A 22,197-nucleotide genomic window follows, 5' to 3' on the forward strand; every position below is an offset into this window, starting at 1 on the left:
CGCGGCTTTACAACCTTTTTTAAAAAATGTATAACATAGCGGTTATACTTGTTTTTCACACTTGGCGCTAGGCGCTAGGCACTAGGAGGGTCTTTTTTATTATTTATAAATATAAGTATTTAAGCCGCACGGCTTTAGTATAGCCCCGCGACCATACTTATTTTGACACGTGGGCTCCTAGTGTTAGCGGCGCACTATAAATAGTATAGCCCCACGGCTGTACTTAGGACTATTTTTTTCCTAGAAATAGTATAGCAGCGCGGATTTACCACTGTTTGTTTTCAGAACATGTATAGCCGCTCGGCTATATAATTTCTAGAAATAGTATAGCCGAGCGGATTTACTCTGTTTGTTTTTAGGACATGTATAGTCACGCGGCTATACCATTTTCACACGTATTCCCTTAGGCGCTGGGCGTGTTTTTTTAATTACTATTAGTCCATTACCCAAGTCTCTATTGTTCCCTTTTGATTTTTTACTTTCTCATAGTTATTATCTCTATACAGAATTTAGCATTTTCACATTTAGTACTTGTATTATACACGTACATATGTATTTTTCAATAATACATACGTATTTTTCAATAATACATCTGTTTTTTGTGCATGTCTTAAAAACTCGGTAAAATACATATTTTTGAAAAAACAAACATACAATACTCGTATTGTACACATACGTACGTATTTTTCATATTTAATACACGTATTTTTTACAAAAAAAAATATTCAATAATACACACAAATTTCACATATTAATACACAAAATTTACACATATTATTGCAAACATGTTTGAGTTGAAATTAGTCCCACATTGGAACACTAGAGTTCATTGGAGCACTTTATAAGACTTACTCTTGGAAATTGAATAGTTAATTAATTATTTATTTGAACTATTTTTAAAATTCAAATATCAAAATCAAAAACCACAACACAAACATATATAAAATAAGTCTCAAAGGGGAAAAGAAAAAGAGAAAATGATCATCAGTACTTCTAACAACTACATCAATTTCATTTTCACATTATTGTGGCTCTGGCAAGCAATTTTTCTAGTGCACCTGCAACTTACCAAATAATGCGCATCGCAGACAATCGTCAAGAACATTCCAGGCCTCTCCGGTGACGTTCCCTTCAAGCTTGAAACTGGGTAACTATCATAATATATATATTTATGAGCTGAATAGATTTTTGTTGATGATAATGCATTGTGTTGGGTTGTTCAATTCCAAGGTACGTAGGGGTGGGCAATTTGGATGAGCTGCTACTGTTCCCCTTAGTACGTACATTCAATAATCTCATCCTGCAATGTGGTTTGATGATCGGAACTATCTATCTTCTGTGAAAATAACCCAAATCGGTAGTCGCTTACTTGTTATCAACTAATTAAACATTGAATTATAGCAATATGCATAATTTTAATTATCAAGTATGCGCCCTAACCATTACAACATTTTCAAAAGATAAATTAGGAAATAACAAAACATTACGAAAGTAGTAATTAAGCAGAGATGAACTGCAGGTTGGTTGGTTAGTTGATTGGTCTAATATGAAAAATGGTTCTCTGATAACTTGTTTTAATTATTCTAGGTCCAATACATTTCAGATTTCAGAATTGTTTTAACCCATTGGTTTTGTTTTGGGTGCTAAACTTTTTCTTAATTAATTTCCAAGTGTGAAGAACTGGGAATCAAATGTAATTGCCTCATGTTCTATGCAAATTGACCAACATTAGCTAGTTAATTTAATAATTATGTAAGTTTATTAGCTAAATTGCAGCTTTGAAAATTCAATGATTGCTTTATGCTTTCACAGTCAACAAAAAGGAACTGCAAGGGTGACTATGTTGATGTAGATCCAAACAACCCTCCATGCCTCTACAGTATGCAAATTTACAAGGAGGTAAGAAGATTCATTGTGGTTAGAAAGAGAGAATTCAGTACTGCATTGTTTGGGGAAATGATACAAGTGTCGTAAGGCTCTCAACATTTGGGCAGTGGCGGAGGGACATGGGAACCAGTTTATAATTGAATACAAAGGCGGGTCCCTAAATTCTGTCTTTTTATCAAGAATGTCGTTTTCCTCACATTTATATATTTTGAAGTGGTACATCAAAGAAAATATATATATTTTGAAGTGGCGAATCTGGTTTTGGAGTTGTGCAAAAGATTGGCAGACATGGAAATTAAACGGCACATGCGCTTTTAGAGTAGATAGAAGAAAGGAAAATAGAAAGACAATGACCAGATCCAACAGAGGCTTCACGATCTGCATTAGATTATGGTGGCTGTGGAGAAAAGCACTTTTGCTGCTACTGCTGCTTCCCAACTTTTGTTCAACGCAGACAATCATCAAGAACTTGCCAGGATTTTCTGGTGACCTCCCGTTCAAGCTTGAAACTGGGTAAGTCTTATTTTTGGTTAAGACTTACTAGTTTGTGTTGATGAGTATGAAATAATTTGTGTCCAAAATCTCTCAAGGTACGTGGGGGTAGGCAATAAGGATGAGCTGCAACTGTTCTACTACTTCACTGAGTCAGAAAGGAGCCCAGAAAATGATCCTCTGCTGCTTTGGATCACCGGAGGCCCTCGATGCTCTGCTTTTTCTGGCCTCGTTTATGAAATTGGTTTGTATCTCCTTCTATTCTATATATTAATTTAAGGCTTATTTTATGATATATCCCCTAAAAGTGAATTCGAGTCTCACTTTGCCCCCTAAAACTCATTTTGTCTCACTTTACCATATTTTTCACACAGTTTTCTCACTTTAGCCCAATTTTCACAAAATATTAATTAAAAATTTAAAAAATTATTTTTAAATCAAATTAAATATTAAAAACATTAATATATTTCTAATGTTTGGTTCGCTGGTAACACATAGAGAGAGAGAAGAGGAGGACGGGAGCATAGGAGGAGATGGAGGGGGAAGGAAGGGGAGGGGACAGAGGTAGGGATGCATTTTTTGTTTTTGTTTTAAGCTTCTTTTTTCTTAAAAATTAATTTTCTTTACAATTTTTTTTTATGGATCTCAAGTTTCAAATTATTTTTAATATATTGTTTTAAATATTTAATCTGATTTAAATTTTAAAATTTTAAAATTTAAATTTAAAACTAATATTTTTTTTAAAATGGGGTAAAGTGAGATAAGTATGTGTGAAAAATGGGATAAAGTGAGACAAAATGAGTTTTAGGGAGCAAAGTGAGACTCAAATACATTTTCAGGTGTATATAAATAAGCCTTAATTTAATAAAGTGGAATTCTATTTTCTATTTTCAGAAATTTTCAGTTTTACCCCCATTATTTATTTATTTTCGCAAACAAGATTTTTCGTAAATGAAGCTTCCCTTTTTCAATATAAAATTAAAGGTCAAACTAAAAGTTATCCATGTCTAAAAATTCTTGGTTCCGCCCTTATTATGAATTATTTTGAGCAGTATCCATAAATGACATGATTGCTTGACTGTCCATCTTAACAGGGATCGGATGGGAATGGTACACCATCCCCGATTCGCTCCATTGCCATTCATAGCTTGACTTGACATGATAAGTCAGTTGTTCATTCATTACAGGTCCAATAGCTTTCAGTTTTACAAGTATAACAAAGGATCCAGTAGTACTTGTTCTGAATCCATACTCATGGACAAAGGTCTGGAATTTTGCGTCTCTTGCTTTTACTTTCCTATATATGAATGGTCATGTGACCAATTGATGCATATGGTTATGCTTCTGAAGATATATTGAAAGTGCGCATTTTACTTTTTAGTTAGCAAACATAATATTTCTAGACGCTCCTGCCGGTACTGGTTTCTCATACTCCACAACAACAGATGGGTACAACACTAGTGACACCATTCATGCAAAACGAGCTTCTGATTTTCTTCAAAAGGTGAGCCAAGTTTGCACGAAGAATTTGTTCAATAATTTGGGTACTTATATTGGTTGCCAATTTTCATCAATACATGAACCTTTCTTGTTTCTTAAAATCATGTCCAGTGGCTTTCGACTCATCGCAAGTTTCTTGCAAATCCACTCTACATTTCCGGTGATTCGTACTCGGGCAAGATTGTTCCTATCATTGTTCAAGAGATAGTTAATGGTAATTTACATTAGCGTTGCTGGATAGTTAATGGTAATTTACATATGCGTTGCTGGTGATTCATACTCTGGCAATATATTGTTTGGAGTATTGGGTAGGGATGTTTTTGTATATCTAATCTTGTTTTTGGTTGTAGGTATTGAAGCCGGAACAGAGCCACCTTTGAATCTCAAAGTACTTAAATTGACATCTCAATTAGATATACCTTATTATACTGTCAAATTTCATGACATTGTCCCAGAATTTAGTTTTCTTTTCAATGGATTCAAGGATACGTAATCGGCGATCCAGTTACAAATGAAAAAGAGGATTTGAATTCGAGAATTGAATTTGCTCATCGCATGGCGCTTATATCAAATAGAATGTACGAGGTATATATGTCGCTCTTGGTTTTGTTTCATAGTAACTTCTGAGGAAATCATCTAAATTTTTAATACAACTTATGATTATGAAGAACAAAGGAAGGTCTTGATTGATACTAATTATGCAAGTCGTACATTTTAAGGTTTGTGGGCATTATGGCCAACTATATATATCAACTTTTTCATACTTGAATAAGATAGTAGATTTAAAATTTAAATATCGCTATTGCTTTATTTTTTTTGAAGTCCACCAAAAAGAATTGCAAGGGGGAATACGTAGACGTGGATCCGAACAATCAACTCTGCCTCAACAATCTTCAATCTTTCAAGGAGGTATGAGTTAGGCTGATGTAGTCATGATTCAAATGTAGTTCAAGATGCTTGGTTTTTTTTTTTTTTTGAACCATTTCTCGTTTTATGCACGTCATCCTTTTGCATGGTCATGTTAATCTTCTGTGTAGCGTTCCAATTTTATCAGATGTTCCTGAAGGAACACAAGATGCATGGTTTTATCTTCGATTTTAAAATGGTTTGTTTAATGTATTTGCAGTGCACTAGCAGACTTGACGATAGTCATATATTGGCACCTGCATGCGTTCCTCGTATCAATCACAAGGAACAAACCACATTTGGGTGGGACTGGGACTCTGTTGATGATAATTTATTAAGCTTTCCCTTTCCTGAAAGTTTGTGTCGGGTAATGTCGCTTCTCTCAAATTCAATAATAATAAAAGATGTTCAACGTGCTGTTGAATATCATCGAAATCTTAGCCAAAAATCCCTTCGGGCTTTTGTCTACAGGTAAGACTATAATATAGAAAAAAGTCATTTTAGTTTACGTTGTAGTTTGCCGATTTTACCATTTTGATTTTTGTAGTTTTTTATGTAAATTTCATCTCCATAGGTGTAAATTCAAGCAATTTGAAAACACGTTACATATTTTGTCAAAATCCTTTCAATACAATGAATTCATGAATTATCTACCTTTTATTACCAAATAATTACAAGTTTTATGACATCTTCTGCAGTGGGGATCATGACTTGAGCGTTCCCTATGTAAGTACAGAAGCATGGATAGAATCCCTGAGCTTGCCAATTGATGATGATTGGAAACCATGGTTCTCTAACAATCAAGTTGCAGGGTTTGTATTATATAGTTTTTATTGTTTTCATGATTTTTATTTCAGATTTACTTTTTATTATCATTATTTTTTCTCCGGTTACAAGTTCACTATCCAAACTAACTTCTACTTTTGTTATCTTTAATCATTTTTTAATTTTACAGATATACTGTTAGGTATTCGAATGGAGAGTATCATTTGACATATGCGACTATAAAGGCAAGAAATGTTCTTTATCTTACATTAGCATAATCAAGGGAAATTGCTTTCAAATAACACTATTATTGTAGAAGTATTATCAATCCCGTCGATATATATATATATATGTATATATCATAAATAAAGTATCAATATTCTGTCGATATTTTTAATATTGCGATTTGCTACAATAATAGTGCAATTCAAGAACATTGCTAATGTACTAGTGTTATTTGAGATCATTTAATTATAATCAAAACTAATAAATACTTATCTAACAAATTACTCCATTTGCAATTATGCAGGGAGGAGGTCATACAGCTCCGGAGTTTAATCCAAGAGAATGCTTTGATATGATCAAACGGTGGCTAGAGCATTCTCCTCTTTAATGTAATTAGTATGTCAAGATTAATGGATAGGATGTTGAATTATGAGTACTTTCTTGATTTGATTTAATAAGTGGTTAATTTATTTTTGTGGGTAATATTCAATTTCTTCCCTAGTATTAATGTACTTGAAGTATTTTTGAGTTTATAATGGAGTTGGGCTACTTTTCCTATCGTCGATTGATTTTGGAGTGGATTATTAACTTCCTTCATGGTATCAGAGCATGTTTACCTATATGTCAAAATCTAAAGGTCACACGTCTTCGTATGTCACCCAATATATTTTGTCTACATTTTAAAGTTGAAAATTCGCCACACGTGCTAGAGCATGATAGAATGTGAAGATAAAAATGTCATGCAAGAGCTTATAAGGAGTTGAACTAATTTCTCCATAGCTAAAAACAAAACCCAATATTACATAATAAAAAAGATAAATCCAAATGCATATACAGCCTTTTTTGTTTTTGTTTGTACTTTTGTTCGTCATTTCGGTTGAATGATGTCATTTCAGTGCCCACAAGTTTCTCTTTTGTTCTTTTTCCCCCTTTTTCCTTTTTCGAAGTTGACAAAATCACAAACTACAACAAATTATTGGTGACACCTCCACAACACAAACATATAACAACTACGTCAATTTCAGCGTCACATCATAATGCGTTGTGTTGGGTTGTTCAATTCCAAGGTACGTTGGGGTGGGCAATTTGGATGAGCTGCAACTGTTCTACTACTTCATTCACTCAGAAACGAGTCCAGAAAATGATCCTCTGCTGCTTTTGATGACGATGTTCTTCTTTTTATGTCCTCGTATATGAAATTGGTAATTTCCATCTAATCCTTGGAACAGCTGGCAGTAAATTGAATTTATTTTTCTTTAAAAAGGTATAGCCGCCCGGCTATACTTGTTCTCTCACGTGATTTTTTTTTAATTTTTTTAAAATAGTATGGCCGCCCAGCTATACTCTGGCATTTGTTTGATTTTTTTATTTAAAAAATACAATACCCGCGTGGCGTTACTAGGATAATTTATTTATTTATTTATTTATTTATAATAAATAGTATAGCCGAGCGGCTATATGCTTCTACAGTATGCAAATTTACAAGGAGGTGAGAAGATTATTCATTGTGGTTAATTAATTTATTAGCATGCTTTACATGTCTTTGATTTTACAAGTCGCTTATTTTGAATTTATATATGCAGTGCACTGAGACACTTGATATAGAATATATACTGGCACCAGTCTGCCCATCAGAGGACTATTATAAATTATTTACCACATTACAAACCACCACCCACTGGGAATCTATTGACGATAACTTCATAGATTTTCCCTTCACCAAACAAATGTGTTGGGTAAATCTCTCCTCCATAGACACTCTCACGCACTTAAAATCATTATATCATATTAAACACCTAAGTGAATTCTATACGAGTTATATTCTTTTGGACTGCTGGCAGCTGCACGAGCGCAGTTCTGTGGAAATATGCATTTGAAAATAGCACTTCTGGTTCTGGATCCTTTTCTTTTCTCTTTTTGTTTTTTTTCTAATGTTTTTTTCTTGGACTGTTCCTACCTCAGTATACGAGAATATGAGGGTGTCAAAGGCAGACTTATCCTTATCTTCCACTAGAAAAAAGAAAAAACGAAAAAAAAAAAAACGAGAATGATTAGTTGCAGAAGAAGCATCTATTTCACAATCTGGGTGTGTCTGGCATTTTTTATGCTGCTGATGCTGCTTACCAACTATAGTGCGTCGCAGACAATCGTCAAGAACTTGCCAGGCTTTTCTGGTGACCTCCCCTTCAAGCTTGAAACAGGGTACTTAATTATTTGATTAATAATATATCTGAACTCTGTGCCATCTTCCTTTTATACTTTTAATTATATGTTTTGTAGTTTTAAATTATTGGTTTTAATTATTCAATTACCTAGACTAGAGGCAATTTTTGGGTATAATGTGCACAAGAGTTGACTTTTGGGTTTAATTACCTAGACTATAAGTAATTTGGACTCGTTTGGGAAGAAACATCTCTCATGAGCTTCTCTAGAAAATCACATTTAATGATTTTACCTCCCATGTACTTCTTCATAAAATCACTTTAAAGTGATTATTTGGATAAGTGATTTTCCATAAAAGTGATTATTGGAGTCTCCAGAATCACTCCCAAATAAGCTCTTATGGGTTTAACGACATGTATGCATAGGTGGCTTACCTATTGTTAAGGTATGAAGTTTCCATGAACTCTAATTACTAATTTTGAGGTCGGTATACCTTGGAAAAATTTCAAAATTCAATAATTAGATTTGCAATTAAATTGAAATCAAATATGATAATTAAGTCCTACAAATCGATAATTAACAGGGGCATAATTGGAACAACAAAATAATTGTAAAATAAATAAAATAAAATTTAAACATTAATAAATAAGTAAAAAAAGGCATGTAATCTTATGTGGTGCAAAAGTTAAAGGACTTGAATTAACAACAACTTTTGCTTGAATTGCACCCAACATCTATTTGAATTCGACTTATACCAAATTTTCTAATATTTTAACTAGTACTGGTCTAACTGTAGAGTCATAAAGCCATCCTCGATATGCATGTGATGAAAGATGCCTAGCAGCAAGTATATCCTCATCACCATGTTGCCACAAGCACTTCTTCTGGTGACCCTTTTGAACATTAATGTTGCATCAACGTCCAATATCATCAAAACCCTACCCGGCTTTCGCGGTGACCTCCCCTTCAAGCTTGAAACTGGGTTGGTATCTTTGTTCTTATAACTATTTTTTTCTACTCTGTTAATTACTTTGCATTAATACAAAAGATGACAATGAATTATATAATTTATGGGTTTAATTATATAAAGGTACGTGGGAGTGGGCGGCATGGATGATGTGCAGCTGTTTTATTACTTCTTTGAGTCTGAAGGGAGTCCAGAGTATGATCCTCTTGTGCTTTGGCTCACTGGAGGTCCTGGTTGTTCTGCCTTCTCTGCCATTGTATATGAAAATTTAGGTACCTTATTATATTTTTCAGATGATAGTATTCTATTTTAAAATTTTATGACGTTGGTATCAGACCATCAGAAAATCTTTTTAAAAGATAGGGAAGACCTTCAACCAAAAAAAAAAAAAAAAAAAAGTTGTGCTCTGTTTTCTCTGTTTTTGGTTCTTAAAAGATTGGAAAAAAACAAAAAATATAAAAGATTGGAAGGAAATGCATTGCATAGTAGGGGGCCAAGGGGCGGGGTTGAGAGTTTAGGGTACCAAACTGAAATTAATCCTAAAAATAATATTATTAAAATATTTAAATAAATTATATTAAAATATTATATAGTGGTCGAACTTTTTAGTCGTATCTTGCCAAAAGTTTGCCTAATAAAACACGTACGTATTTTATTCGTACTTTTCAATTTTACTACCCGGGACTATTTAATGCATACTTTGTTGTAGGTCCGCTATCCTTTGACTATGCACATTCCATTGGCAACAAACCAAAATTAGAATTGAATCCATATTCATGGACAAAGGTAGATGTTTGTGTTTATGTCTTTGTACGTATGTGATCTTTAGCAACTGTTCAGGTTCTTATGACATTGAGAAGAACAATATCCCAAACTTTCAGGTTGCCAACATAATATTTTTAGACGCACCGGTGGGCACAGGGTTCTCCTATGCAAAAACTTGGGAAGGATATAGCAATCTCAATGACACATTGTCAGCTGCACAAACATATGAATTTCTTAGAAAGGTGAGATGATGCGCCTACGAGGTTTCTGCATAAGGTCTAGTTCATGTGATCATCTTTCAAGTGATTAAGAATGGCCTTTTTTTAATAAAAAATTGACATGATTGGTTGTTGGAAATGAACATTATGTTATTGCATCTAGTTTAGCTACATCTTTGTTTTCACTATTGTGGGTGCAGTGGCTTATGGATCATCCCAAGTTCTACAATAGTCCACTTTATATTGCTGGAGATTCTTATTCAGGCATAACTGTTCCTATGCTCGTTCAGGAAATATCAGATGGTAAGTTGGCAACCCTCTTAAATTTGAGCTTTGATTCAGTCTCACATGAAAATAATATTGAACATTTCATTCATCACCTCTTCATGCTCAATATATATCAGATGGGCAAAAACATAGTTTCATGAGGTATTGATTTTAATTTATTTTTATATTTATGTAGGTAATCAAGATGAACATGTGCCACCAATGAATCTCAAAGTACATTTTCTGCCATTATAATTTGAATGATTTCTTCATCATATGCCTGTAGGCCTTAACAGTAGGGCAGACAATAACGTTCCATATATATTGGCTGCAGGGATATGTGCTTGGCAATCCAGGGACAGATGAAAAAAAAGATAATAATTACCAAGTGTTATTTGCTTACCTAAAAGCACTTATATCAGATGAACTATACCAGGTGACTACGCACTTGCATACTCACTTCATTTCTTGCTAAAAGACTGTCTTTCTTAAATCTGGTTGTGATTTTTATATTTTCCAAGTCAATGAAAAAAAACTGCAAGGGAGAGTATATCAATGTGGATCTAAACAACACGTTATGTTTGGAGGATCTTCAACTTTACAACGAGGTGAGTGAACATAAAGCAAAATCTTTTGTTTCTGCAACTACTTGTCACTTTTAAATAATGTAGGATAAAAGCACTGACTTCACAATTGGATCGGCAGTGTATCGAAGACATACAGAGTGTACAGATATTGGAACCTTCTTGTACTTTAGTAGCATCGCCAAAATCAGCAGGGTCAAAGCGGAACATAAACTATTTTAGCGATAAGGACTCCGTAAATCTCCTCCTTTCCTTTCCTCAACTTCCTAGGCCATGGTGTCGAGTAAGTCTCTCTGCGCGCGCACTCATGCACACGCACAATGCATAGGACATAGCAGTAACTTATCTGTAGGTTACTCATTAGTGTTTGTTGTACTAAATGTAAAGTTTGAGTCAACATATATCTGCCTTATTTTAATGCAGAGTTACAATTATCTCTTCTCTTATATTTGGGCAAATGACAAAACTGTCCAAGATGCTCTTCATATTCAGGAGGTAATTAATTAGTTCCTTCCAAATATATTCTTCAAGTTTTCATGACATTCAGTAATTTAATTTTGCTGTCTTAAATGACAATCAGGGAAGCATTAAGGAATGGTTGAGATGCAATCATACCTTACAAGATTCGTATATATCTGATGTTTCCTCCAGTCTTGTCTATCATGAGAATCTCATAAAACAAGGCTATAGAGTTCTGATTTACAGGTACTATATGCGTATAATTCTCTCCAGTTTTCTTGGGATAAAGACACCTATTTATTATAAATGATTGAACCTATGTATGTAAGTGCTAATCTTGCTGCATCACAATCTAATTATTCTCAAATTATCATTTCTTCTGAACACAACGCTTGTCGATTAACAGCGGTGATCATGACATGTTAGTTCCATATGTGGCTACTATGGCTTGGATAGAATCTCTGAACTTGACTGTTGACAGTCGTTGGAAGCCATGGTTCGTCGACGGGCAGGTTGCAGGGTTGATATCTATCTCAGTTTTTTTCTCACTTTTTATTTTTTTCATGTCCTTAATCTTTCTTCTGTTTAAGTTGATTTTAGTCTCAAAATCAGATTACAACTCTCATAGTTATGCCTTCTTGTATTTTTGCCCTTTAGATACAGAGTGCAGTACTCAGATAAAAAGTACCAGTTGACATATACAACTATAAAGGCAAGAAGCCAAGACCCATCATGAACTTGAATTATTCCAACACTGCAATTTGCTAGAGCAAAAGTTAAGACTAAATTTTCTGATTTTTCAGGGAGCGGGTCACACAGCTCCAGAGTACAAGCCTGAAGAATGTCATGCTATGATTAGTCGGTGGTTCGCATACTACCCTCTGTAGTCAGAATTTCTATTGCTGTATCCCAAAATGAATAAGTCAATGGTTCGCATACTACCCTTTCGTCTGTGTCTGTTTGAGTCAATTCTTCCATGAATGACATGAAATCATAGATCAAATATCAGTTTTATTTAATATATCTATATATTGTTAATGTGTTAGGTAGTAAATAAACCAAAAACCATGCAAAAAATCATCATCTGGATGATGATCCTTTGTGAGTCTTATACCCTTTAAACAACAATCAAAGAGAGGTGCAGAGAAGACTAAGTTGACTATTTGGTGGCTGACCATTAGTTGGATCCAAAAAAATGGTTTAATTTCCGCATGTCAATAAAAAGCAGAAAATTTGTGGTCTCTACGGTATGTTGGTTTTAAAGAAATCTTCAAACTTGCAATCCCCTGTCTTTTCCCTTATCTTCTTAGTCTGCATCTTCTTTTTCTTCGAAATCAACCACGTCATACTGGTTGAGCTGAGAGCAGGCACCATACCTCTCTGTGGCAAACTATTTTTCTTACCAGCAAGCAGAGCCGGTCCATTGATTTTGGAGGCCCTGTGGAAATACTGATGTCGAGGCCTATATATACAAGTAGGAAAAAAAAAAATCCATATAGAAACAAAAATTTCTGACATGGGAAGAACATATTCGGAAAGAGCTTCCCAGAAAAATTTGGAGGCCCTTAAATTTTGGGGCCCTGTGCGGTCGCACACCCCATGGGCCACCTCTGCCAGCAAGCATAAGGACATTAATGTATATATGCTTCTTCCTGCCAAAAAAATATGTAATGCATGTGTATGTGGCTTTTCATGTGGTTAATCCTATCCTATCAACCAAAAAAACATGTAGTTTGTCGTATTTCAAGTTGGGGAAATTTTATCGACCCAAAAAAATAGAAGTTAGGAAATTTCATGTGCACTCTCACAACGGGGAGAAATTCATTGGTTCGGCCATCTAACCATGTTAGATGTCTGCCTATTGGGAAAGATTTTCACGAAACAAGGATAATACTATTTTGCTATTTCCTGCCAATAACACTATGACATGCGTGATAACATTTCCACGTGGTATATCATTATTGACCGGAAATTGCAAGTTTTTCTCCGGCCCATCCCACAACTAAGCTAAAACCTTGTATTGGGGTCCCACCTTATCCACAGGAAGAATTTCTCCAAACAATTGATCAACACACCCGCTTGTTTTCACATGCACCAAGCTCTTAGCTTGTGATCACTTTCCGCCTTAACCTCGTTCTGATTAAGTACTCTGCTGAACCAAAATCACAACTTCTTCTTCTGTGTTTTTGTTTCCTGTTGAAATTTAGAATATCTAAGAACCCAGGTGCTTCAATTATCAGTCCATATTTTACTTAAATACACAAGTTGAAAATCACACTTTCTTTGTTTCTCATTTTAAACAAATCTTACGTACACAAGTTGAAGAATTTGAAAGGGACAAAAGCCAGAAGACAAGTACAATTCCCAAAATATCAAAATATATTCAAACTTTTTTGGCTGATGACGAGGATTCACCTAATGTTCAGACTATCCAGTCACTTCATAGCTCGAAAAAAAATCCAAATTCATTATATATATGTCATGAGATAAGCGTAGCAGCAAGTACACCATCACCACCATGTTGCCACAAGCACTTCTTCTGGTGACCCTTTTGAACATTAATGTTGCATCATCATCATCCAATATCATCAAAACCCTACCCGGCTTTCGTGGTGACCTCCCCTTTAAGCTTGAAACTGGGTTAGTTCTTATAACTATTATTTTCTACGCTGTTAAGTACTTTACATTAATACAAAAGATGACCATGAATAATATATTTTAAGGGTTTAATTATATAAAGGTACGTGGGAGTGGGCAGCATGGATGATGTGCAGCTGTTTTATTACTTCTTTGAGTCTGAAGGGAGTCCAGAGTATGATCCTCTTGTGCTTTGGCTCACCGGAGGTCCTGGTTGTTCTGCCTTCTCTGCCCTTGTATATGAAAATTTAGGTACGTACCTTATTATATTTTTCAGACTCTGCATTTTTCAGATGATATTATTATATTTTGAAATTTTATGAAATTTTATAATCAGAAAAACTTTTTAAAAGAAAGGGAAGGCTCTGTTTTCTCTGTTTTTTTTTTTTTGTGGTTCTTTTTTGGGTTAGGCTGGGCGCCAAAGCACACAAGTAAACCTACAGAGCAACTAACCTTGCCCAAGAGCCTCAAAACCCATAGAAAGCCATACAAAGTTAATTAGTGTTTAGCTTTTCTAAGTATATTCTGTGTAGTTTTTACTAATATACAGAATATAATTGTAACTCTGCACATTGAAGTTCCAACTATTTAAAACATACTTTGTTGTAGGTCCACTATCCTTTGACTATGCACATTCCATTGGCAACAAACCAAAATTAAAATTGAATCCATATTCATGGACAAAGGTAGGTTTTCGCGTTTTATGTCTTTGTATGTGATCTTTAGCAACTATTCAGGTTCGTATGACATTGAGAAGAACAATATCCCAAACTTTCAGGTTGCCAACATAATATTTTTAGACGCACCAGTGGGCACAGGGTTCTCCTATGCAAAAAATTGGGAAGGATATAGCAATCTCAATGACACATTGTCAGCTGCACAAACATATGAATTTCTTAGAAAGGTGAGATGATGCGCTTGCCTATGAGGTTTCTGCATAAGGTCTAGTTCATGCGATCATCTTTCAAGTGATTAAGAACGGCTTTTTTTATCAAAAATTGACATGATTTGTTGTTGGAAATGAACATTATGTTATTGCATCTAGTTTAGCTACATCTTTGTTTTCACTATTGTGGGTGCAGTGGCTTATGGATCATCCGAAGTTCTACAATAATCCACTTTATATTGCTGGAGATTCTTATTCAGGAATAATTGTTCCGATGGTTGTTCAGGAAATATCAGATGGTAAGTTGGTAACTCTTAAGTTTTACCTTTTGTCAGTTCCAGCTACCAAGAATTGAGAAAAGTGTCAAATCCTGAAACCTTTGATTCAGTCTCACATGAAAATAATATTGAACATTTCATTCATTACCTCTTCATGCTCAATATATATCAGATGGACAAAGAAGGCAAAAACAGTTTCATGAGGTATTGATTTTAATTTATTTTTCTATTTGTGTAGGTAATCAAGATGAACATGTGCCCCCAATGAATCTCAAAGTACATTTTCTGCCATTATAATTTGAATGATTTCTATTGTGTTGTAGTTCATAAATTCCTCATCATATGAATGTGGGCCTTAAAAGTTAAAAGTATATTGGCTGCAGGGATATGTGCTCGGCAATCCAGTGACAGATAAAAAAAAAGATTATAATTACAAAGTGTTATTTGCTTACCTAAAAGCACTTATATCAGATGAACTATACCAGGTGAAATACGCACTGGTTTTTTTTTTTTATGTACCCAGTGCTCTTGCATACTCACTTCATTTCTTGCTAAAAGACTGTCTTTCTTAAATCTGGTTGTGATTTTTATATTTTGCAAGTCAATTAAAAAAAACTGCAAGGGAGAGTATATCAATGTGGATCTAAACAACACATTATGTGTGGAGGATCTTGAACTTTACAACGAGGTGAGTGGAAATAAAACAAAATCTTTGGTTTCTGCAACTACTTGTCACTTTTAAGTAATAGGATAAAAATACTGACTTCACAATTGGATTGGCAGTGTATCGAAGGCATACACAGTGCACATATATTGGAACCTTCATGTACTATAATAGAGTCGCCAAAATCAGCACGATCAAAGTGGAACGGAAACTATTTCAGCAATAAGGACTCTGTAAATCTCCTCCTTTCTTTTCTTCAACTTCGTAGGCCATGGTGTCGGGTAAGTCTCTCTGCTGCGTGCACACTTGCACACATACACAATGCACACTACAGTCACTTATCTGTAGGTTGTGGCTTACTCATTTTTGTTTGTTATACTAAATGTAAACTTGAGTCAGATTATCTTCCTTGTTTTAATGCAGAGTTACAATTATCTCTACTCTTCCATTTGGGAAAATGACAAAACTGTCCAAGATGCTCTTCATATTCAGGAGGTAATTAGTTAGTTCATTCTAAATATATTCTTCCAGTTTTCATGATATATCACTGTACTTTAATTTTGCTCATCTTAAATGACAATCAGGGAAGCATTACGGAATGGGAGAGATGCAATAAGACCTTACAAGAATTATATATAACTGATGTTTCCTCTAGTCTTGTCTATCATGAGAACATCATAAAACAAGGCTATAGAGTTTTGGTTTACAGGTACTATATATATTGTAGAATATGCATGCTGATAACTCTTTCGAATTTTCTTCTGTTTTAGTCAAAGCAGAAAGTCCATTTGGTGTTCTAATTAGAGGGAAAATTCAAGTACATGAATTCAAACATTGGCTTAGCTTTCTGTTAATAGAATCTCACACAATCTATTCATTCTCACATTACCATTTCTTCTGAACACAAAGCTTGTATATTCACAGTGGTGATCATGACATGGATATTCCATATGTGGCTACTATGGCTTGGATAGAATCTCTGAACTTGACTGTTGACAGCCCTTGGAAGCCTTGGTTTGTCGACGGACAGGTTGCAGGGTTTGTATCTATCTCGTCTTCTTTCTTACTTTGTATTGAGTTTAGTCAGAAAATCAGATTACAATTATCTTATAGTTATGTCTGTTTTCTTTTCTTTTCTTTTTTTTTTTTTTTTTTTCGGCCTTTAGATACAGAGTGCAGTACACATACAAAAAGTACCAGTTGACATATGCTACTATAAAGGCAAGAAGCTTAAGAATGAACTTAAATATTTTCCATACTAGAATTTGCTCCAGCAAAAGCTGACTAAATTTTTTGATTTTTCAGGGAGCAGGTCATACAGCTCCCGAGTACAAACCTGAAGAATGTCATGCTATGATTAGTCGGTGGTTCGCATACTACCCTCTGTAGTCAAAATTTATGTTGGTGTATCCCAAAATTAACAAGTCAATTGGTTCACTTCACAGCAAAGTTCATTAGTTGATGCTGGATTGGCAAAACCAAAATCACTTCTTCTTCTTCTGTGTTTTTTTTTCTTTCCTGTTGAAATTTGGAATATCTAAGAACCCAGGTGCGTCAATTATCAGTCCATATTTTAACTTAAATACACAAGTTGAAAATCACACTTTCTTTGTCTCTCATTTTAAACAAATCTTAAATACACAAGTTGAAGAATTTGAAAGGGACAGAAGCCGCAAGAGAAATACAATTCCCAAATATCAAAATATATTCAAATTTTATTGGCTGATGATCACGAGGATTCACCTACTATTCAGACTGTCCAGTCACTTCATAGCACAAGAAAAAAACCAAGTTCATTATATTATAGCACGTTCCCTAACTTCACAGGAGCCATCCTCCATATATATGTATGTCATGAGATAAGCGTAGCAGCAAGTACATCATCACCACCATGTTGCCAGAAGCACTTCTTCTGGTGACTCTTTTGAACATGAATGTTGCATCATCATCATCCAATATCATCAAAACCCTTCCCGGCTTTCGCGGTGACCTCCCCTTTAAGCTTGAAACTGGGTTAGTTCTTATAACTATTATTTTCTACTCTGTTAAGTACTTTACATTAATACAAAAGATGACCATGGTCCATGAATAATATATTTTATGGGTTTAATTATATAAAGGTACGTGGGAGTGGGCGGCATGGATGATGTGCAGCTGTTTTATTACTTCTTTGAGTCTGAAGGGAGTCCAGAGTATGATCCTCTTGTGCTTTGGCTCACTGGAGGTCCTGGTTGTTCTGCCTTCTCTGCCCTTGTATATGAAAATTTAGGTACCTAACTATATTTTCCACTCTCTGCATCTTTCAGAGGATAATATTCTATTTTGAATTTTTATGACTTTGGTGACAGACCACCAGAAAATCCCAATATAAATGAAAAAGAAAAAGAAATTAAAGGTGTGTAAAGTTGATGAGACTTGCGGTGTGAAGAAAGATAAAAAGTGTGTGCTCTGTTTTCTTTGTTTTTTTTATTTCTTTTTTGGGTAATCTGGGTTCAAAGCAGAGACTACATAGCAACTAGCCCGGCCCAAGAGCCTCAAAACAGAGGAAGGTCGCCATCAAAAGCAGTACATTCCAATTTAAAATCAACCCAAATATTATTGATGAAGGTTGTTTTTTAGTATATTGTGTGTATTTCACTAATATTATTGTTTTTATAATTCTATAGTTTTTAATCTGGCACAAATATTGCGTTCCAACTTTTAATCATTAGAATTAGCCTCAGTATTTAATCCGTACTTTGTTGTAGGTCCATTATCCTTTGACTCTGCACATTCCATTGGTAACAAGCCAAAATTAAAGTTGAATCCATATTCATGGACAAAGGTAGGAGGCTTCAATTGCCTTATAGGTATACGCGTTTAAGTAGAAACCTTCAAGTTATTGAGGTTCTTATGACATTGAGAAGAACGATCGAAAACTTTCAGGTTGCCAACATAATATTTTTAGACGCACCTGTGGGCACAGGATTCTCATATACAAAAAATTGGGAAGGATATACCAATCTCAATGACACAGTATCAGCTGCACAAACATATGAATTTCTTAGAAAGGTGAGAGGATGCACTTGCCTATGAGGTTTCGGCATAAGGTCTAGTTCATGTAATCATCTTTCAAGTGATTAAGAATGGTTTTTTTTTTTTTCAAAAATTGACAAGATTGGCTGTTGGAAATGAACATTATTTTCCAGCATCTAGTTTAGCTACATCTTTGTTTTCACTTGTTGTGGTGCAGTGGCTTATGGATCATTCCAAGTTCTACAACAATCCACTTTATATTGCCGGAGATTCTTATTCAGGCATAATTGTTCCTATGCTCGTTCAGGAAATATCAGATGGTAACCCTCTTAAATTTGACCTTTTCTCAGCTTCAGCTACCAGGAATTGAGAGAAGGGTCAATCGTGCAACCTTTAATTCAGCCTCTCATGCAATGCAAATAGTTAGTTTCTTAGTTGTGTGGATCATGAGGTATTGATTTGAGGTTCTTTTTATTTTGTTTGTTTACTTTGATGTAGGTAATCAAGATGAACATGCGCCATCAATGAATCTCAAAGTACATTTTCTGCCATTACAATTTGAATGATTTCTATTATGATGGTTAATTAATTGAAGATCATATGCCTGTGGGCCTTAAAAGAAGGCAGACAGTAATGTTCCATATATATTGGCTGCAGGGATATGTGCTTGGCAATCCACAGACAGATTCTGAAAAGGATAAGAATTCTAGAGTTCTATTTGCCTACCTGAAAGCACTTATATCAGACGAACTATACCAGGTGAAATACACACTGATTTTGTCGCTTCTTGTCGGTTTCATGTTGAGATTAGATTCTGGCTCTTCAAATCATTCTGAACTATTCTGACTAAATATTTACCTCAATTTATATGGTGCTCTTGCATAGTCACTTAATTTCTTGCTAAAAGATTGTCTTTCTTAAATGTGGTTGTGATTTGTATATTTCGCAAGTCAATGAAAACAAACTGCAAGGGAGATTATATCAATGTGGATCTAAACAACACGTTATGTGTGGATGATCTTGAACTTTACAACGAGGTGAGTGGAAAGAAAACAAATTCTTTGGTTTCTACAACTACTTGTCACAATTAAGTAATGTACTATCAAAATACTGACTTCATATTTTGATTGGCACTGTATCGAAGACGTAAATGATGTACATATATTGGAACCTGTATGTACTGTCCATTCGCCAAAACCAGCGCAGTCAAAGAGGTATGCAGATGATCGCACTAATAGAGACTCTGTAAATCTCCTCCTTTCTTTTCCTCAACTTCGTAGGCCATGGTGTCGGGTAAGTCTCTCTGCACACGCAGGCACACACACACATTGCATACTGTATAGCAGTAACTTATTTGTAGGTTGTAGCTTACTCATTTGTGTTTGTTGTACTAAATGTTAACTTTGAGTCAACATATCTGCCTTGTGTTAATGCAGAGTTACACATATCTCCTCTCTTATATTTGGGCAAATGACAAAACTGTCCAAGAAGCTCTTCATATTCAGGAGGTAATTAATTAGTTCCTTCCAAAGATATTCTTCAGGTTTTCATGACATATCACAGTACTTTAATTTTGCTCATCTTTTTTTTTTTTTTCAGAATCAGGGAAGCATTAAGGAATGGGAGAGATGCAATAAGACCTTACAAGAATTCTATATATCTGATGTTTCCTCTAGTCTTGTCTATCATGAGAACCTCATAAAACAAGGCTATAGAGTTTTGGTTTACAGGTATTATATTGTGTAGAATATGCATGCTGATAACTCTTTCCAATTGTCTTTTGTTTTATTTTTCACAAGTCCATGTGGAGTTCTAATTGGAGGGAAAAGTCAAGTACATGAATTCAAACACAGGCTTAGCCCTCTGTTAATAGAATCTCACACAATCTATTCATTCTCACATTACCATTTCTTCTGAATACAAAGCTTGTCTATTAGCAGTGGTGATCATGACATGAATATTCCATATATGAGTACTATGGGTTGGATAGAATCTCTGAACTTGACTGTTGACAGTCGTTGGAAGCCTTGGTTCGTTGACGGACAGGTTGCAGGGTTTGTATCTATCTCGTCTTCTTTCTACTTTGTATCGAGTTTAGTCAGAAAATCAGATTACAATTATCTCATAGTTATGCCTTTTTTTATTCTTCTGTTTTTTGGCCTTTAGATACAGAGTGCAGTACACATACAAAAAGTACCAGTTGACATATGCAACTATAAAGGCAAACCATTATGAACTTAAATATTTTCCATACTAGAATTTTCTTGAGCAAAAGCTAACTAAATTTTCTGATATTTCAGGGAGCGGGTCACACAGCTCCAGAGTACAAACCTGAAGAATGTTTTGCTATGATTAGTAGGTGGTTGGCATACTACCCTCTGTAGGCAGTAATTCAAATTACCAATCTGCTGATAGATAATAAGTTGTTATGCTGAGTTATTCTTTTTCCAAAGCAAAGGTCATTAATTAATGCTGGATTGGTAAACCCTTTCTTCTGTTTCTGCTTGTGTGCCATTATTTTTCTTCAGCTCAAGGGTGAGAGTTCTTCACATGGCATAAAAACCACACGAAAACGGGATGAAGTTATTAGGTTTTGATTGACTATTACTTGAGAAGAACCCCAAAATGATATGACATGCTACCACGAATAGATCCAAGTAACCAGTTTTTGGCACGGCAAACTCGTTTTTGCATTTGGGTGAGCTATTAGAACCACGATTGAACAACGAGTGAGCAAAAGGTAGCCAAGGAAACAAATTTCCTACCTTCTTATTTTATTATGTCTTTATAGTTTTGACAATATAGAATTCCACATTGGAAATTATAATAAGGTTTGCATAAGAATATAAGACCTTAAACTAAAACCAAGGTGAGCAGTATTGAAACAGGGTAATAAACCTATAGTCTAAGAAAGTAATTGAAATCAAAGAGAATAGAGAAACAAAGATAACTTTGATAAAATGAACTGTCAGGTTCGAATCAAGACATGAGTATTTTTTCGTATTTTTGTTGTTTATTTTTGCAAATTAATTAAGGAGGATAAAGATTGAAAATCGTGTTTAATATGGATTGACAAACCCCTTTTCTTAGCTAACTTAATTTAGTGCATATACAGATGTACGTAAGTTGGCGAAAGCACATCTCTTCATATGTTAGAGTAATTTAGAATATCACTTTTTAAAAAATAATAATAATTTTGATGATGATGATGATAAAACCTTTACATGAAGAGTTCATATGAAAAACAAGTATGGTTACAGCCTGAGGAGAACAAAGTCGTTCATTTGTGATGTAATTGGCACCATCCTTGCTGACCATTCTAACTCATGTGCATTCTAATGCTTCTTAAACTATCATTAACGGTAAATGATACGTTGACCCCTAAAGAGGAAAAGCCAAAGATAAAGTATGAGTGGATTGGCGTACTCAAGAAGGAAAAAAAACGCAGGATTCTTGTTATGCACACACACTTTGATGAAATTGGGTGACGTTAAATTGATCTTTTATAAAGAGAATTCT

The 22,197-nt window shown here is 34.6% G+C and overlaps 4 protein-coding genes and 1 non-coding gene across 24 annotated transcripts; 4 read left to right on the forward strand and 1 right to left on the reverse strand.

The window, feature by feature from the left end:
• Positions 1–2,141: 2,141 nt before the first annotated feature.
• LOC103335065 (serine carboxypeptidase-like 17) lies at positions 2,142–6,258 on the forward strand. 2 transcript variants are annotated; one of them, XM_089054254.1, is made up of 12 exons: positions 2,142–2,400; positions 2,478–2,623; positions 3,567–3,643; positions 3,761–3,883; positions 3,991–4,093; positions 4,230–4,265; positions 4,361–4,464; positions 4,714–4,788; positions 5,006–5,256; positions 5,484–5,597; positions 5,741–5,795; positions 6,080–6,258. In XM_089054254.1, the coding sequence occupies exons 1-12, from the start codon at positions 2,237–2,239 to the stop codon at positions 6,161–6,163; spliced, it is 1,332 nt and encodes a 443-aa protein (XP_088910380.1). In that variant the 5' UTR covers positions 2,142–2,236; the 3' UTR covers positions 6,164–6,258. The 2 variants fall into 2 exon arrangements, with proteins under 2 accessions (XP_088910380.1, XP_088910379.1); XM_089054253.1 differs by having other exon boundaries at positions 2,144–2,400; positions 4,702–4,788.
• On the reverse strand, positions 4,848–4,949 carry LOC148916190 (U6 spliceosomal RNA). Its single transcript, XR_016128392.1, has one exon. It is a non-coding gene; the product is annotated as a U6 spliceosomal RNA (small nuclear RNA).
• A 1,326-nt stretch (positions 6,259–7,584) lies between the features above and the next one.
• On the forward strand, positions 7,585–12,236 carry LOC103335072 (serine carboxypeptidase-like 13). 4 transcript variants are annotated; one of them, XM_089054258.1, is made up of 15 exons: positions 7,589–7,977; positions 8,735–8,920; positions 9,029–9,177; positions 9,615–9,691; positions 9,766–9,912; positions 10,089–10,191; positions 10,352–10,389; positions 10,490–10,591; positions 10,677–10,763; positions 10,861–11,022; positions 11,163–11,234; positions 11,320–11,444; positions 11,605–11,710; positions 11,856–11,910; positions 12,002–12,236. In XM_089054258.1, the coding sequence occupies exons 2-14, from the start codon at positions 8,772–8,774 to the stop codon at positions 11,877–11,879; spliced, it is 1,341 nt and encodes a 446-aa protein (XP_088910384.1). In that variant the 5' UTR covers positions 7,589–7,977; positions 8,735–8,771; the 3' UTR covers positions 11,880–11,910; positions 12,002–12,236. The 4 variants fall into 4 exon arrangements, with proteins under 4 accessions (XP_088910385.1, XP_088910384.1, XP_088910382.1 ...); XM_089054256.1 differs by having other exon boundaries at positions 7,598–7,977; positions 11,605–11,718; XM_089054257.1 differs by having other exon boundaries at positions 7,599–7,977; positions 9,787–9,912; positions 11,605–11,718.
• Positions 12,237–13,608: 1,372 nt separating this feature from the next.
• LOC103335069 (serine carboxypeptidase-like 13) lies at positions 13,609–17,264 on the forward strand. Of its 9 annotated transcripts, none has more exons than XR_016127823.1 (15): positions 13,609–13,838; positions 13,939–14,087; positions 14,445–14,521; positions 14,614–14,739; positions 14,918–15,020; positions 15,238–15,275; positions 15,383–15,484; positions 15,601–15,687; positions 15,783–15,944; positions 16,087–16,158; positions 16,248–16,372; positions 16,573–16,693; positions 16,830–16,884; positions 16,969–17,096; positions 17,173–17,264. XR_016127823.1 is itself a non-coding variant. In XM_089054270.1 (15 exons), the coding sequence occupies exons 1-14, from the start codon at positions 13,717–13,719 to the stop codon at positions 17,050–17,052; spliced, it is 1,431 nt and encodes a 476-aa protein (XP_088910396.1). In that variant the 5' UTR covers positions 13,609–13,716; the 3' UTR covers positions 17,053–17,096; positions 17,173–17,264. The 9 variants fall into 9 exon arrangements, 8 of the variants coding, with proteins under 8 accessions (XP_088910396.1, XP_088910395.1, XP_088910399.1 ...); XM_089054270.1 differs by having other exon boundaries at positions 16,573–16,701; XM_089054269.1 differs by lacking the exon at positions 17,173–17,264 and having other exon boundaries at positions 16,573–16,701; positions 16,969–17,161.
• LOC103335120 (serine carboxypeptidase-like 13) lies at positions 16,995–21,146 on the forward strand. 8 transcript variants are annotated; one of them, XM_089054260.1, is made up of 16 exons: positions 16,995–17,096; positions 17,173–17,212; positions 17,491–17,676; positions 17,784–17,932; positions 18,411–18,487; positions 18,589–18,714; positions 18,896–18,998; positions 19,177–19,214; positions 19,336–19,437; positions 19,629–19,715; positions 19,813–19,971; positions 20,115–20,186; positions 20,278–20,408; positions 20,604–20,732; positions 20,845–20,899; positions 20,979–21,146. In XM_089054260.1, exons 3-16 carry the CDS (start codon positions 17,555–17,557, stop codon positions 21,060–21,062), a joined length of 1,434 nt encoding a protein of 477 aa, XP_088910386.1. In that variant the 5' UTR covers positions 16,995–17,096; positions 17,173–17,212; positions 17,491–17,554; the 3' UTR covers positions 21,063–21,146. The 8 variants fall into 8 exon arrangements, with proteins under 8 accessions (XP_088910386.1, XP_088910387.1, XP_088910394.1 ...); XM_089054261.1 differs by having other exon boundaries at positions 17,074–17,212; XM_089054268.1 differs by lacking the exons at positions 16,995–17,096; positions 18,411–18,487 and having other exon boundaries at positions 17,784–17,833; positions 18,562–18,714.
• Positions 21,147–22,197: the final 1,051 nt, after the last annotated feature.

This window comes from Prunus mume, linkage group LG6, assembly GCF_029339155.1.
Source record: "Prunus mume cultivar Tortuosa linkage group LG6, ASM2933915v1, whole genome shotgun sequence".
NCBI classification, from domain to species: Eukaryota; Viridiplantae; Streptophyta; class Magnoliopsida; order Rosales; family Rosaceae; genus Prunus; species Prunus mume.